This window comes from Crocuta crocuta, unplaced genomic scaffold, assembly GCF_008692635.1.
Source record: "Crocuta crocuta isolate KB4526 unplaced genomic scaffold, BGI_CrCroc_1.0 scaffold1, whole genome shotgun sequence".
Taxonomy (NCBI): Eukaryota; Metazoa; Chordata; class Mammalia; order Carnivora; family Hyaenidae; genus Crocuta; species Crocuta crocuta.
The window spans coordinates 8,014,075-8,030,772 of NW_027527930.1; the positions used below are offsets into that span (position 1 = coordinate 8,014,075).

General features: G+C 42.9%; 1 protein-coding gene across 1 annotated transcript in view; it reads left to right on the forward strand.

Annotated features, from left to right (window-relative positions):
* Positions 1 to 16,698, forward strand: part of SHROOM3 (shroom family member 3) — a 301,596-nt gene that overhangs the window by 101,319 nt on the left and 183,579 nt on the right. The window contains 1 exon segment of the mRNA XM_077750890.1: positions 1,611 to 1,765. Coding sequence (XP_077607016.1) covers positions 1,611 to 1,765 — 155 coding nt within the window.

Here is a 16,698-nt window from a genome sequence, read left to right on the forward strand (position 1 = left end):
ACTGAAACAGGCTCCAGGCTCTGAGCTGGCAGTCAGCACAGAGCCCGACGCGGGGCCCGAACCCACAAACCGTGAGATCATGACCTAAGCGAAAGTCGGACGCTTAACCGACTAAGCCACCCAGGCGCCCCTAAGTACTTTATTATTTTTATCCTTTCTAATAAATTAATGAATATGTGATTTAAGAGTAAACTAATAAACATCATTTTAGGTTCATTAAAGCATCAGTTTTAGCATATATTAATAACTAAAAATAAAGGCTAGCAAGGGCCAAACATATAAATTCATTATAAGAATTTGGTCCATTTTATATATATTAAAACTATTGAAGGTTTATGAAAATGTGGGTGATTCTAGTGAGTAATTATTGAAAAAAGAGAAAATATGGGTCAGGTTTTTTTTAAGTGCTTTTTGTTTTCTTTTCTTTTTTTGTTTTTTAATCTCTTTCATCATTACGGATATTCCACAAGCATCCATTGGCATATGATGACTGGACCAAGCAATTATTTTGCTCTATTGGTTTCCAAAATGCATCATCAACTTCTAATGTAGTACATCCGTTACTTGTTTATTATGTTTAGGGTTTGCTTCCCCATGTCTACCCTAAGCACCAGAAAAACAAGGGTTTCTGTTTCATCCACTGCTACACCCTTAGCACCTACGACAATTTCTTGTGTAAAGCCAGTGTTGAATCCCTTTGCTGAATGAATTATAATATTTTTATAGATCTTATTTAGTACAGCAGTTTTAGGTTCACAGCAAAATTGAGTGCAGTAAAGTTCCCATTTACCCTCTGCTCCCCTTCCTTTGGATAGCATCCCCCGTCATCAACATCCCCTGCCAGGGTGGTACATTTGTTACTCGATGAAACTACATTGACTCATCGTTATCCCCCAAAGTCTATAGCTTACATTAGGGTTCACTCTTGGTGTTACACATGTATGGTATAATGTCGTGTTATCCACCCGTCTACTCTCACACAGAGTAGTTTCACTGCCTTAAATTTACCCCTCCCTTCCCTCTAAACCAGGCAAGCACTGATCTTCCTACTATTCCCATAGTTTTTCCTTGCTGGAATGTCATGTAGTTTGAATGCAGTATGTAGCCTTTCAGATTGGCTTCTTTCACTTAGTAAGACACATTTAAGTTTCTTCCATGTTTTTCTTGGCTTGATAGCTCATTTATTTTTAGTGTTAAGTAATACTCCATCGTCTGGATGTACCACAGCTTACTTATCAACTGAATTATAAGTTTAGATCAAATAATCAGATAAGAAGAACTCAACTCAGAAAGGAACAAAACAGTTGCTTCAAGTGGACTTTGGGAGTTGAAGCTGGAAAGGGGTGGGGGTCAAGAGTGGAATGGGTAGCTGCTTTTGGATGGAAACAATAGTTTCACCCCTTCAGCTAATGTTTCTGAGCACCCTCTGTGGGCAGTCAGGGTGCCGGGTGCTAGAGGGTGTGGAAAACAGGAGGCAATCCCTATCTTCTCTCCCTATACCCTCGGGTTGGCTACCAGTGGGGCGTGGTCATAACCGGTCTGTCGGGCTCTGCAGAAGTCCAGCAGGGCCTGGGGCAGCTCACCTATGGCTCTCTCTTCTCTCTGAGCAGATCGAAGAAGGGGGCAAAGCTGACTCGGTGAGCTCCAAACTGCGAGCTGGGGACGAGGTGGTGCACATCAATGAGGTTGTGTTGAGCAGCTCCAGGAGGGAGGCCGTTTCCCTGGTGAAAGGATCCTACAAGACCCTCAGGCTGCTGGTACGCAGGTAGGCTGGGCCGGCGCCCCAACCCTGACCCACCTCCCTGGAAGGGCTGTGTTCAGTACCTTGTTTTTTAAACCCCCATGAGTGGAGCCTGATGCCTCCTCGCCTCCACCCCATTCACCACCTCCCACTCCCCGGGTTTTTTCCATGTGGCATGTGAGGAGGAAGTTGAGTGAAGACATTTCAGTCACCACTTTGTTTTCAGACACTGGCTTTCCCAGCAGGTACTGGCTTGATAGAGCTGTCTCACAGCACTTCCTAAATTTCTAGGTGTAATGAAAGGTGACTCTAATCCCAGCTGTGGTCAGAGCTCTGAGAAGCCTTGTCTCATTGTGGAACTAGAGAAAGCAGTTGGCTTGGAGCTTTATGTGGCATTCCACTAGCCTCACCTACACCTCAGCGGTCATCAAAACAAGCGAATTCCTTCTTTTGTTTGTTTTGTTTTGTTTTCCTGGTTGCAACTGTGGTGGCTGTTTTCTTGGAAAAGGTTTGGGTTTTGATTGGGTATAATGCCTTAAAGTAAAACACTTCCCACTCCTGGGAAACCAGCATCTTGGTGGAGGAATTATTTATAAAAAGGGGGTAGGGGTTAAAACAATTTTTTTTTTTTTTAGCACTGTTACAAACCAAGCGCGACTCTGTTAGCTCCTTTAACCTCATAAGAATCTTATGTGAGATGGCCACCACTATCCCCACTTATAGGCAAGAGGTTACCTAAATGACTGAAGGCAGCAGAGCTGATAAGTGGAAGAACCAAAGAGAATCTAGATGGATACCCCTGGTTCTGCTTCACCCCACACCACGTGAGAGTTATTACCTTGATCTACTAAGCCCTATACCTGCATGTTTTGCTTATTTGGATATTTCTACACTAATCAGTTTTTGGCTGCCTCACATGGCAACTATATGTGATAATATTTGAGAATGTTCAAGTTGGCTGGAACTCTAGGAGTCACTCATCAGGCTACACTGTGTTCGGGATGTGAAAAGTTACCTAATCTTTTCATCATTCATAAGAGATCCTCTTTTGGGACCATTCACTCTTACATTCATTCATTCCCCAAACTTTATTGAGTGAGCCCTTGTGTAGAAGGTGCTCCCAGCCACAAAAACACAGCCCTGGGTGTGGTCTCACTATGTGACTCCTCAGTTCTGGGCTGTGTCTGGTGTCTCTTCAGGGCCATCTAACTAGCCATTGCTTCTCTGATGGCCAGCGATACAGAGTGGCTCAAAGCACAGAGTTAGATCAGGCCCTGGTTCACATTCCAGGGCTGTCATCTATCTGTGTGACCTTGGGCAACTTACTTAACCTCAGAAGATTCAGTTTCCACATCTTTAAATGGAGATTAAAAGATCTACTTTACAGGGTGATTGGAAAGGTGAAATGAAATACTCTGCATACTCATGGTAATAACATGGTTGCAACAGATGCTGCTGCTCTTTGTATTATTATTGGCCAACTGTAGGCATAGGCTCATTCCTTATGGGTCATGATTTGAGTAAAGCAAGCAGTCATCCAAAACATGGTGGCTGATTTCTCAAACAGATGCATGGGAAGACTCAGAACCATGAGGACTATTCCATGTGTCCAGAAAGAGTGCTGAAGGTTCTGAACTCTCTTTGGCACTGAAACCCAAAGCCCACCTTTAGGACACTGGCATTTTTTCTGTTGAGGAGCAATAGTGGAATCCATAGGCTTGATTTGTTTTGATGGGATTCTAGTGATAGATGAACTTCTGGAGAGGGCTGCTCCATGTCTTGCTATGAAAAGTACTCATGCTGGCCTCCTGTTCTGCCTTCTAGTGGATGATGACATGAGATTTGAATTACTTCTTCTAGCAGAACAGGAACCAGTCTCAGGGTTGAAATCTGGCCTTGTCATTTGCAAGCTTCATGACTTTGGGCCTCTCTAAACCTCATTTTTTTTTCATTTATAAAATGGAAGTAGAAATTCTTGCCACAAAAGCACATTATGTGGATTTAATGAATAAAGCAGTAAGTACATAGTAGGTATGCAATATTTGATCATAATTATTCTGGATTGGGTTAGAGGGGCATGCGGTAAAATGGAAGAGTTTTGCCACGTTGCCAAACATGCTGATTGCCTGGTTATCAAGAAACCCTTCTTTCCACTCCTCCCCTCCCACCTCCTTTACTCTCCTGGTGAATTTACTATCATTAAGGGGCTGGTCACCAGCCTTACAGGCACAGTATTGGTTATGACAGTGCCCAGGAGTTCATAAAATTTAGGAAGATTAATTTACATTATCCAAACTCACAAGAAGTTGAAGAATGTATACCACAATGTCAGTGTATTAACTCGTTTTGAAAAAGATGACTCTAAGTGGAACAAATATCCCAAGTGGTCCAAGAGTCAAAACTTTATCTGACAGGAAAACTAAGAAGTCTGACCATAGTGAGGTCAGGTGGTTGCCTGGTGATCTCTGTCAGGGTGAAGGGACAGGCTCTGGGCCCCCAGCATGTGCTGGCATCTGCCCTGATGGCCAGATGGCCCCGCTTCCACTAGGGCCACATCTGCCCGGCGGCCCAGATGCTCGCACTGGTGAGTGGGACCCTTTCCCCTCTGGACGGCAGGGAGTCATGCTGCCTGAGCCCTGCTCTCCAGTCTCATTTCTTCCCTGTGTCTCCACACCAAATCCCCTCTCTGATTGACACATTCTTTCTTTAGATATGCTAATGTGATCGATAAGGTTACTGGAGAGTCCTTGCATTCCCTGTTTCTGGTGTGGGAAACATTTTGTCTTTAAGATACCTTTTGAATATGTCTTATCTCATCTATTATGTGTTGATTTTTATAGTTGAACTCTCAGAGTTTGAGGAAAAGGAGGCTGTCTTTACTTCTCACACATTCTTAGAGATGGGGATTATAAACGTGCTTTGGTAGACATGGATGGACATTCCTCGGTGACCTTACAGAGAACTGGGTAAATGCAAACCCCTTTGCTCTGGATTAATCTGGCTTTGTATTGAGTAGAGCTGTCATTTTCTTGAGAAGTCTTGCCTTTCTACCTAGGCACATGTCATGTCCTGAGATTTCATTTCCTTCTATTAATTCATGATAGAGTGACTTGTGTATTTCATTAATTAATTTTCCTTCTTTTCCTGAGTGATCTCTGTGCTTTTAAAAATGTTTGAGGTGGCTTCCTGTAAACATAACTGGAGGGTCTGTTTAATAGAGAAATCATTTGTGTAGTGAAAATTTACATATCAGCAGCTCTAAGTGTACCTGCCTCTTTTTCCCTTAAAGTTAGCTTTGGGTAGTTGAGGGCAACACCTCACATCCATCATAAAAATGCCAAGAATGTTAGGCAGAGAAGTGGTGTTTATATATGTTTTGAGAGTATCTTACCCAGTGAGTAAAAACAATCAAATGTAGAAACACCTTCTTTAAAGGCTACAGTGACAAGAGAAATGCAGTCTCGAGTGAGTTGTGGGTCAAAGGCCTTACAAGATCTGCTGACCCATGAAGAAGGCAGAGTTAGTCCTCTAGGAACAGGGAGTGAAGGGGCAGTGGCCTTGCTGCAGGAGCAGAGAATGTATTGGGTGCTGGGTATACAAAGAGAGGAGTCCCACAGCTAGTGATGGATAAATGGGGGGAAAATCATAAAACAAAAAGGGGACCAAAGAAAAGACCTTCCAGAAGGAAAACAAACATTTCCTTAGCTGAAGGAAAACTGAAGAAACAAACCTTTGTGGAATGCAAAGCATTTAAATTAGAAAGCAGACATGTACACAAGTAAGAGCTAATACTCCAAACCCTCTTTCAAATCAATAGAGACTTTATTTGACAGATACATGTGAAATACAAGTCTTAGAACCAAGTTAACTGTTAAAGTGGAAACAAAGGAAAAGATCTTCAGGTTTAACATTCCTGCAGGTGATTCCAGCTGCTTTTAATATAGGGAATACTCATTGCTATTTGCAGATCAACTAAAATTTAAATTAAAAACAAACAAAAATGAAAAAAAAAACCCAATAGGCTACAATTCCATTTCAGAATAGACTGTTGGGGTAATTTCTGGGTATTCACCTAAACTCATGTTCTTACCCTGAGTTGAGACTTGGATTCCTATCTTGAATTGGATACTCATTATGTCATTGAGACCAATGGATCTGTAATCCCAATTCTGATCGCCCCACAACCCCCATTTTTCTTGGCAAATCAATCTCCCAACCTTCTGCGTAAAGGTGCCATTTTTGCCCAAAACCATCCTATTCCTAAATCTGATATCAATACTTTGTTGTCCTGTGTAGCTAAGAAAAGTTTTGTGGTATATTTCATGCTAAGTGCTTTGTATTGTTTTGCAAGGCTCATGTAAGTTGTGTGAAGCCATGTGAAAGTCAGTCTCATTCTTTCTAAGAGAGGATGTGTGAGATGGTGATGAAGGTTTGAGGCTGCCTGGATATGAAGTCTGATGGCATTAGGTACTAGCTCTGTGACCCTGGGCAAGTCATTTAATCTATCTGAAGGTCATGGGATTTAAATGAGAAATGTATGTATGCAGTATATATACCATGGTGATTAAAGCATGAGCTCTCCTGGAAATATAATGCACATTTGTTAAGTAAATTACCTCTTGTGAGAAGTCTACTCTAACCTCTAGAACATAGCATCTGATTGGAGGTCCCAGTTAACGGGAGAACTGTGGTGAGGAAATGGTCCTTCTGATCATAGGAGGCAGTATGCCTGATTCAGAACTGTAAGTAAATACAAAGATAAAATAAGGGGGAAAGTGAGTCCCTTTTCAGAATGAAATCTTACTCCCAAATCTTCCCAGCATTTCTGCAAATTTAAATAAGCATTTTCCCTCTCCATTCATTATTCTGTGAGTTGATGGTATTGGAAGGGAATGTTTTTTGTTTGTTTGTTTGTTTGTTTTTGTTTTTGACTGATTATATGTGTGTGAGAAGTAGGAGTAGTTGATCACATTTTACTGAAAAAAGAGGGACAGAAGAGAAAGGGAGGTTGAATTAATTAAAAAAAAAAACAAACCCATAAGCATCTGCCTAGAATATGTGAACTGCCTGGTGTAGTGGGACCAAAGTGAGAATCTAGGTTTTGTTACTTTCAGTCCATGGCTCCGCCGGGAGGAAGAAATGAAGGAACTGCATCCATAGATGTGTAGTGACTTGCCCGAGGCCAAATGCTAGTAGCCTAAGTGAGAAGCTTGGTCTTTGAGAACACAGGTCTGGGGGCTCTTGGCATCTCAGTTAGTGGACTAATGCTTTCTACTCACTGCCTCCTCTGTTTAGAAATATTTGCGATGCTTAAAGAAACCGTCAAAACTCGAAAACTAGAAAAACCCAATACGTTGATTTTTAACTCATCCGTGAAAAAATTGTTAAATGAAGAAGTGATTGCCATTGACCTTGAACTTCCTGTGGGGGTTCAGAAGAAATGCATGTCACTGCTTTGTGCACCCAGGTTCTTCATCGGCTTCTGGAAATAAAGCCATTTGTTCCTTTAGACTTGCTTCCTCCATATAACAAAACTGGGGATGGAATTAAGTTCACCACAGCCCTTGGGCCCACACTCCCCCCCCCCAAAACCCATCCCACATATCTGAGGGTTAGCAGAATAGTTCTTTTTATAAATGCATGAGATGACATTATTGGAATGGAATGGGATGGGTGGCTCACACACTTGCTACCTCTGTGTCAGATTTCTGTGACACAGAATTCTTTCTAATGTCTAGACTGTGTTGTGAGATATAGCTCATTTAGGATTTGCAAGTTAGTGATCTCAAAAGAAGTATCTGGTAACAGAATGCATTTTAAGGCCTTTTTGTTTTATTTTATTTTTTTTTTAAATTTTAGAGAGAGTACATGCAACAGGGGGGAGAGGGGCAGAGGGAGAGAGAAAGAAGAGAGAGAGAGAGAGAGAGAGAGAGAGAGAGAGCATCTTATGCAGGCTCCGTGCTCAGCATGGAGCCCAATGGGGGGCTCAATCCCACCACCCTGAGATCTGGGATTGTGGCCCAAACCAAAATCAAAAGCTGGACACTCAACCAAGTGAGCCACCCAGCCGCTCCAAGACTCTTTTAAAAGATACAAAAATGAGCTCTATTAACTATTAATTTAAAAAAAAAAAAGGATTTTCAAATAAGTTCCTTTTTCAACTCATGGTTATGGTTTACAAAAGAAAATCATTTCTTCCCTCCCCTTCGTCACCTCCCCTCTGTTCCCTACTACCTGCCTGAGTCTATCCCCTTAAAAAGCATCTGTATTTTTAAAACAAGTTAGATTAACCCCTGATGTCTCTTTTTAACTAATTTAAGGCAATTTAAGAAAATGACTTATTAAGAACTTTAAAAAGTACAGAACTCCCGATTTTAAAAGCAACAAAGTTTGAAGGACAGGTTAAACTTACCTGGAACATAAAAAGCATCTGTTTTGTCCTTACAAATGGACAATCTCCATACCAGATTATGTGAACACCAGGTTGCCAGTTCTCAGGTATGAAATGGTAAGCGGCATGCCAAAGGGGAGGCCCTGTCACTTGGACACTAATCTCCAATTTGTGTCATGGGCACAAGTCAATCTCTCTGAGACTAAGTTTCCTCTTAAAGTGGAGAACTCCCTACTGAGTTGCTATAATGATATTTGAAAATGCTTCATTGTAATAAAATATCAAATCATTATTCCATGAGGAGTATGCATTGTACAATTTTGGCTCATGGAAATGTACCTGACTACATTCTCTTTTGATCTATTTTTTTAATGTTTAATTACTTTTTGAGGGGGAGAGATTGAGCGTGGGGAAGGATGGGAGAGGGCAGAGAGAGAGAGGGAGACAGAGGATCTGAAATGGGCTCCACGCTGACAGCAGTGAGCCTGATGAGGGGCTTGAACTCAAGAACCGGAGATCATGACCCTAGCTGAAGTCGGGCATTCAACCAACTGAGCCACCCGGACACCCCGATTTTTCTATTTAATGCATGGATTTGACTTATTTGTGGAAATGAGAATCTATGAATTTTAAAGTTTCTGATTATAACCATTTTGCTCGAAGGAAATTTAATTTTAAAGGACAGTGTCAATTAGGCCCAAGTTCAGAGTGGGATTTTTTTAAAAGACCTTCTCCTGGAAAACTTCAATAAAAAGAGTTCTGATTCTAAAACAAGTCACAAGTCGTGGCTCACTGGTGAGAGGCTGAGCTACAGAAGAGGGGACCCTCAGGCTGCAGACAGGGCTTTCTGGGAAGTGGCTTTCACCTGCCGGTGCATCTTTGTGCCACTGAATTAAATGCTTAGGTTATATAAACACACGCAGCACAGGCTGAACAATTTGAAGATGTAATGTTCTCTAGACAGCACGGTATGTGGCCTTTGGGAAAACAATGATGTCAAAAGATAACTCTCAAGTGGGCAGGCAGGAGGAGCTGAGGGCGATTAGAAAAGGAGCGATGATCTTTTTAGAGACTGTTCTTGAAGCTCCAGGTACTTGCCTCTGTGCACAACACAGGTGGCTCCCTCCGCCTTACCTGCACACAGAAGCCAGATGAGAAAGAGGTGTGCGAGTCCTGAGATTTGCCTCTCAAGATATGGAAAGGGGCCCCATGCTGTGCTCTGTGGCTGAGTCCTCTGTGGAGGTAGAAGGGGGTGTGTTACAGCCGCGGCCTCTCAGGAGAGTATGCAGCTCTAGTGGTGGCTAGGATGGTGGGTAGGATCACTCTTGTGCCTTCTGTGTTGGAAGCTCTTCATGCCTCACAGGATACCTCCCACCCCCACCGGCCCGCCTAGCACTTGTGATGACCTTCTTGTCTCCACCCCGCGCCCAGTGACCCTCACCATGACTTCGCTTGTCCTTCCCGCTCTTTTGGCCTTTGCAGTTCTTAATCTGAGCAAAGGGCCGGCACATAGCTGAATGTGAATGCAAATCCCCAAGCTGCAGTATGGTCCGCATCCCGTCTCGGGACCCAGGGTTAGGCTTCACCAGAGAGGGAATCAGTATAACTGAGAACTGTGGTAACTTACCCTTGAAACATTTTTTCCGCTTGAGCAAGTGGTGGAGAGGAGGGGAAGGAGGCAGCTGCAGTGGCCTTCGACCCCCAGAAACTGTTCCGAGAGGCCTGGCATCATGGGAATTTGCTCAGTATGCTTTGAGGAGGTATTTCAATCCTGCTGGGACCATACTCAGAGCAGTTTTTGGTTCCCCTGGGGTCCTAGGTTTGAATGTCACTGTCTAGAAGTATAGTATTTGATTTCCTAACCAGTTGTTCCTTCCCATGGAAAATTCATGTAACACATTATTAGGTTTCCTGAGAGGTATGCAATAAGACTCCCTTACTGTAATGAGAAAAGGGACATTTTTTTTCCTGTAGCCCATAATGATAACCACTATTTTTATTCAGTGCATTACATATGCTCACTGGCTATGCACTGAACGCTAGCTGCATGCAAAGGAATGCTGTACTGTTTCCCAATGAAGGAGGTTTGATGATGAAAGACCCGGTTTCATTCCTGGGATAACATGGTTTGACTTTGAACAAATGTATTCCAAGCAGGAGTCACCACTCCATGCCCCACCATCAAAGAATGGCACTCAAATATCTGTCTGAGCCTTTACAAAGGATATGAAATCTGAGTTCTGAGATCACTCAGAAGTTATGGGGGCATCCTTTCCCCTGGTTCCAAATGTGGGTATACACACCCAGATATATGCCCAGATAAGTCTGGGTAATTCCAATTTAGAATATGAACCAAATGTTTGTAATTCTGCACCCTTGATTCAAAATGGCTTAAAGCTGCTCTTTCTCAAACTTGGCTACATTGGAATTTATATAGGAAGTTAATAAAAAACAAACCAATACTCAGGTTTCATGCCTAGAGTTCTAATTGACTTGGTATAGGGTGTAACCTAGCATGGACATTTTAAAAGCTGCCTGGGTGATCCTGTTGTGCAAAGTTTGAGAACCAGGGGTTTAAGCTGTAAGTCAAAGTGATAAAGAGAAACAACAACGAGGCAGGAACTAAGAGGTAAAAGAAAAACACATAGTGCAAGGGGACATTTGGGTAGTAGCAGGAGGAGAACCAGGAAGGCAGACCAGGGGAGGCAAGGAGCAGACCAGAGCCTGGTTCACACAGGGAATTGAAGAGCAAACACGAAGACCCCTGCTTCATAGATTTCAGGACTGTCTAGGATCCAGAGAGGCCTGCTGGGGAAGGGCCACCCCACCAGTGCCTTCTGTTCTTGCATTTTTTGAGACCTGTTTCTCATTGCTGCTACATGGAGGTGGCATTTTTTTGAGAGCTCACTAAGAGATGTTGCTACTGATAAGTGGGCGTGGGCAGGGGAGGGGTTGTCTCTGGGCAGCACTTGTTCTGCCTCCCACCCACCCTCCCCCTCCCCATGAATGTCTGTGACCTGAGCTCTTACCACATGCCATTGCATCGGGGGAGCTCATTTTTGCCAGCAGGTATGGGGGCCATCCAGCTGTTTTGAGCAAGTAAACCCATACCCATTATGCCATAGGTGCCATATTCAGTCTACATGTCATTTCTGGATGGTGTCCCCATTAAAGAAAGATGGCTTGCTCCATGCCATTGAACTTATTCGATCTAATGGGACATGCTTCATGAAGAAAAGTCAAGAGGTGCTGGAGTTGAACAAGCATGTGAGCATCGATCTATCTTCATGGAATATTCATTTACCTTTTCAGTTCCGGGTTTTTTAAAAATCACACTTTGGATAGCCTTAGCACAAATCCCATACTTCTTGGGAGCGCTGGGTAGAGAAATGGTTTCCAGAAAGAATTGAATCCATTGTTGAATACACTACATGTGTCCTCAATGGGAAATCCAAGCTTCCTGGCAGTTTTGTCCTGTTCTGGATAATTCCGTTGTTTTACTGTCCACTTTCCTTCCAGATTATATATTTTTATGTCTTATTTAAGTATAATGGCTCTAAGATCACAGGTGTCCTACTAAAGTCCTGGGAAGAAGCTTAAAATAATAGGTTTGGAAGCACTAAGAGCCCTATGCAGGCTCAGCCTTCAAAAGTCAGAGAACCCCCTGGGTCTGGCTGAGTTGAGATGACCCCTCAGGACCCAAAGTGGGCTCTGCACTCACAGGGTGACAGTAACAAGCCTAACTCAAACCCACAAACTGTGTGATCATGACCTGAGCTGAAGTCAGATGCTCGACAGACTGAGCTACCCAGGCACCCCTTTGACCACTGCTATTTAAGGTGATGACCCCAAATATGTGTTTGTTACCACCTGTCTTCTAATGGTTCTATTGCCTCTGGAGTCCTAGCATGTGGCAGTCTTGAAGAGCCTTGTTAGTCCTTGATAAAATAATAGCTCTAAGACCAGCCTCTTTGCCCCTTTGCCTCTGTTACTAAAATGTTTGTTCCAACTGCCTCTCCAGTTTAGAGGCTCACTCTCTCTTCACTAGCTGCTGGCCTGCTGGAATAGCACAGTCAACCCTTGAACAACATGAGTTTGGACTGCTCGGGTCCACTTATACATGGATTGTTTTCAATAAATATAGTACTGTACAAGTATTGTCCCTTCCTTATGATTCCCTTTTCTCTAGCTTACTGTATTGTAGCAGTACCGTTTATAATCCATATAACATACAAAATCTATCGATAGACTGTTCTCAGTAAGGCTTCCAGTCAACAGTAGTCTATGAGTAGTTAAGTTTTTGGGGAGTCAAATGTTAGACACAGATTTTTGACTGTGTAGACAGCGGACATCCCTAAGCCCTGTGAGGTTTGAGGGTCAACTGTAACAGTTTGTCAGTGCATTTAAAAAATACAAATTTTCCACGTCCTCTTTATTCTGCTGTTGGATTCCTGTCTGATGTTGTTTGCTTAGTGGGTAGGAGGCGTAAAATAATCCTGGGGGGATGGTTGCTTGGTGAGTTTGTTTATTGTCTATGTAGGAAGGTTGCTATATTGTTTTCACGAAGACTGTGAATGTTCCAAGGAACATTTTTAGAATTTAAAAAAAAGTTTTAAGTGTATTTATTTATTTTGAGAGAGACAGAAAGAGAACACAAGCATGGGAGGGGCAGAGAGAGAGAGGGACAGAGGATCCAAAGCAGGCTCTATGCTGACAGCAGAAAGCCTGATGTGCGACTCAAGCCCAAGAACCTCAAGATCATGACCTGAGCCAAAGTCACTCAATTGCCTAAGCCACCCAGGCACCCCTAAGGAGCATTTCTAAAAGGATTCTTTGGAATGTTTCTTTAAAGGTGTCTCTTAGGAATCAGCCGTTTTTAACTATCACTTTTGAATAAGCAGGGCCTGAAAGCCCTGGACACCTAAAACAGTCTTTCATAACATAGTCACAGGAGTGAGACATTTTCATAAGCTTTCGTCCTTCATCTGCATAACTGAAAGGAGCAAGTGGTGAAAGAGAACTATTGTTTTTTCCCTACTGGTTGCCATGTAACTTAAGTTTTTTATTATTTTTTTTAAAGTTTTATTTGTTTAAGTAATCTCTAAACCCAACATGGGGCTCAAAGTCATGACCCCAAGATCAAGAGTCACCTGCTCTTCTGAATGAGCCAGCCAGGTGCCCCACTTAAGTTTCTTTTTTTGAACAATTTAAAAAATTATTTATTTAGAAAAATAAATTTAAAAAGTTGTTATTATGCCCTTTTGATTTGCCCCCTCACTTCCTTTAGGTATTTGCTCAAATGTCAGCCTTCCATGTACAGCAAATTAAAAATTAGAGCCCCGGACACCTGGGTGACTCAGTCAGTTGTGTGTCCAACTCTTGATTTCAGGTCAGGTCATGATCCCAGGGTCATGGGATCAAGTCCCACATCAGACTCTGTGCTGAGTGTGGAGCATGCTTGGGATTCTCTTTCTCTCCTCCCTATACCTCCCCCACTCGTGCTCTCTCTCTCAAATAAAAAAATAATAATTAAAAAAATAAAAACTTGCAGCCCCTTTCTTGCTGTATCCGTAACACCCCTTCTTCTTCTTCTTCTTCTTCTTCTTCTTCTTCTTCTCCTTCTCCTCCTCCTCCTCCTCCTCCTCCTTCACCTATAAGATATACACTCACAAAGTCATCCATCCTGCTTCCTTTCATTGGAATATAAAGTCCATACTGGTAGAGGTTTTGTTCAGTATGGTGTCCTCAGTGCCTGGAATGGTTCCCGGCACATGATCTGTGCTCACCAGATATCTGTGAAATGAAAACAAAACCATACCCAGTAGCAGTGAGGAGGCATGGTGGTTATATGCACAGGCTCTCAGCAAGTTTCTGTGACTTGGAACCCCAGCTTTACCACTTGTTGGTTGAGGGCCTTAACCTCTACCTTAGTTTCACTGTCTCCAAAAGGGGCATAATAACAATATTTCCCTTGCTGGTATAGTAAGTTGCTGTATAAATGTTGGCTACTGTGAATTATGTCATTAGACAGGGTAGTCCTTTTTCTTACATTAAAAGTTCACTGGGCAGGTTGGGCTCACCCTCACTGCTCTCTCTGTTCTCTCATGGTTAAGAATCTCATCACTGAACTGACCACACTTTTCACCTGTATCCTCCACCCAAGAAGGATTATATTTGAAAGTGTATGTCTCCTCTCTGTGAAATGAGATGGACCAAATTCCCTCCCCTATGCCCCATGCCTCCCGTTAGTAAGGTAGCCTTCTGGGGCTCTTGCCTGGGAGTTAGGTCCTGGAAAGTCGACTTTCAGTGGCCTTTCTTTGTCCTCCAGCTCTTCCAGCCTTACTGGAATGTGGTCCTTGAAGCCACCTTGTCACACGGAGGTTTACATTCCTTCCCGAAGCCCCCTACTCCAGCAGCAGTGCTACGCAGTGGTTAGAGATCTTCCTTTGACTCTGACGGAGCTTGGTGTGCAACCCACTCCTTACTCTTGACTTCTGGGCCAACTGACTTTCCCCTTTCACTTCCCTTGTTTTTCCTCTGGGAAGTGAAGACAATCATCCCTACTTTGTATGAAGGTTTCAACAATAAAGACAGCATATGCCAAGGAAAACACAACGTGGCTTTAGGTTTGGTGCACTTCTATCTAATCACTGAATAGTCACCCATTAGATGCTGCACCTGCTGCTTACTTACTACGTGTTAGGTGGAGGCATTCCCATCCTTTTCTTCCCTTTTTTTTTTAAGTGTATTTATTCTGAGAGAGAGAGCAAGAGGTGATCTACTTGTGGCTGTAGATGTAGAAGAACTTTAGTATAGGAGGGGACAGGTTAGGTCACTGGCAGAGCCCCTCTTCTGACCCCCAAGAAGAATCATTCTGAAGAAACTGCTGCCTGCTTTCTATAAGTTGACAGCCCCAGAAATGGAAGGATTCAGCCTTAGGTCACAGGACTAGAAACACAAGCTGAGGAGGAGAAGCCAAGTTTTCTACCACCAAGTTGGCTATGTCAGGGCATACATACGTAACGACTCCAATGCCAGAGTTCTGCTGTTCCTCAATCTTATGGCTTTTCCTTTCTGATAGAAAAGAATTGATCATTTGGTGTGTTCATGTTTTATGCAATGATTTTCACTTCTCACTCTTCAGCATCTTTCATGCTTTCCTATCTTCTTCCTGTAGCAGTTTTTCCTCAACGTGTGAACTTTAATGTTTATTTATTTTTGAAAGAGAGTGGGGTTTGGGGAGGGGCAGAAAGAGAAGAGGACAGAGGATCCTAAGTGGGCCCTGTGCTGAGAGCAGAGAGCCCGATGTGGGGCTCGAACTCACAAACCCTGAGATCGTGACTTGAACTGAAGTTGGACGCCTAACCCACGGAGCCACCCAGTCATCCCTCAAAGTGTGAACTTTAGATGACTTCCCTCAAAATCAGCTGTGATGCCTGTTTGCCTGTTTAACATGCAAATCTCTGTACTCTTCCTTAAATCAGACTCTGAGGGCTGGGGGTTGAGGGTGGGGGAGCCTGCTTTTTAACAAACCTGACGAGTGACTTTGCCAGCAGCTTTCCCCTGCTGCAGCCGCCATTCCTATGGATCTTCCCTAGTCTCTTTAGCCCACAAAGGACCCAAAAGGATGGGATCTCCTGGTTATTCCTTGGAATAAAAGACACGCTTCATGCCCCTTCTTGGCCATTATGTATAAGTAAAATTCAAAATTCACATTTTCAAGTTGAGAGATCGAAGATGGTTCTTCTCTTTACTCTTTGACAGACATTTTAGAATACAACCAAATACACAGAAATGTTCCAAAATAGCAAAAATATGGGGCTTGCCTTCTTTCCAAAGGCATAGCAGCCTGCAGCAATTTCTAAAAATAGACCTTTCTGGTACAGGTCACTAGGCAGGAATGGCCTCCGTGTCACTCTGTTTACATAGTTTCACATCTGACACCTTCATAACAACAGGGCTGACTTGGTGAGGCGTGAGGACCGACACAGGTCTGTGGGAATTCATGGTAAGTGCGTCCCGGGGCTGCAGCCCCACGAACATTCAACAGCATCCCTACTGAGACCAGCAGTGTTTGGATTAAGGGCCCTTTCAACCTTTTCTTCTTGATTCGTTATCCCCTTTCCATCACTGTCTCAAAGTCAGGGCCAGAGGTCAAAAATTCCAGGTCCTTCTACAAGATACTAACGAACAGAAAAATAAACTCATTTTCAGGAATTTAAGACCCACAGTATTTTGTTTTGTTTTATTTAATCTGTCTTGCATTTTTCCTCTTTGCAAACATGTACGTTTACAAGGCATCATATTGTTGCAAATTTAATTTTGAGACCTTTCAGTAAAAATGTTCTGAGAAGGCTGACTTATCCTTGACCTTTTTAGAACAGCCCTCCAATAGTGAGAGGTCTTTTCTTTTTGTGTAATAATTCATGGACACTCCTGTCCTGTCCCCTGAATGCAGACAACGTGGGTGGTATTAGAATTAAATTTTCTTGGGATTAACATTCTAAAATTAAGGAAAGAGGATAAAAGAATAGGGGCACTTGACACTGAATTTACATGAGGTGAT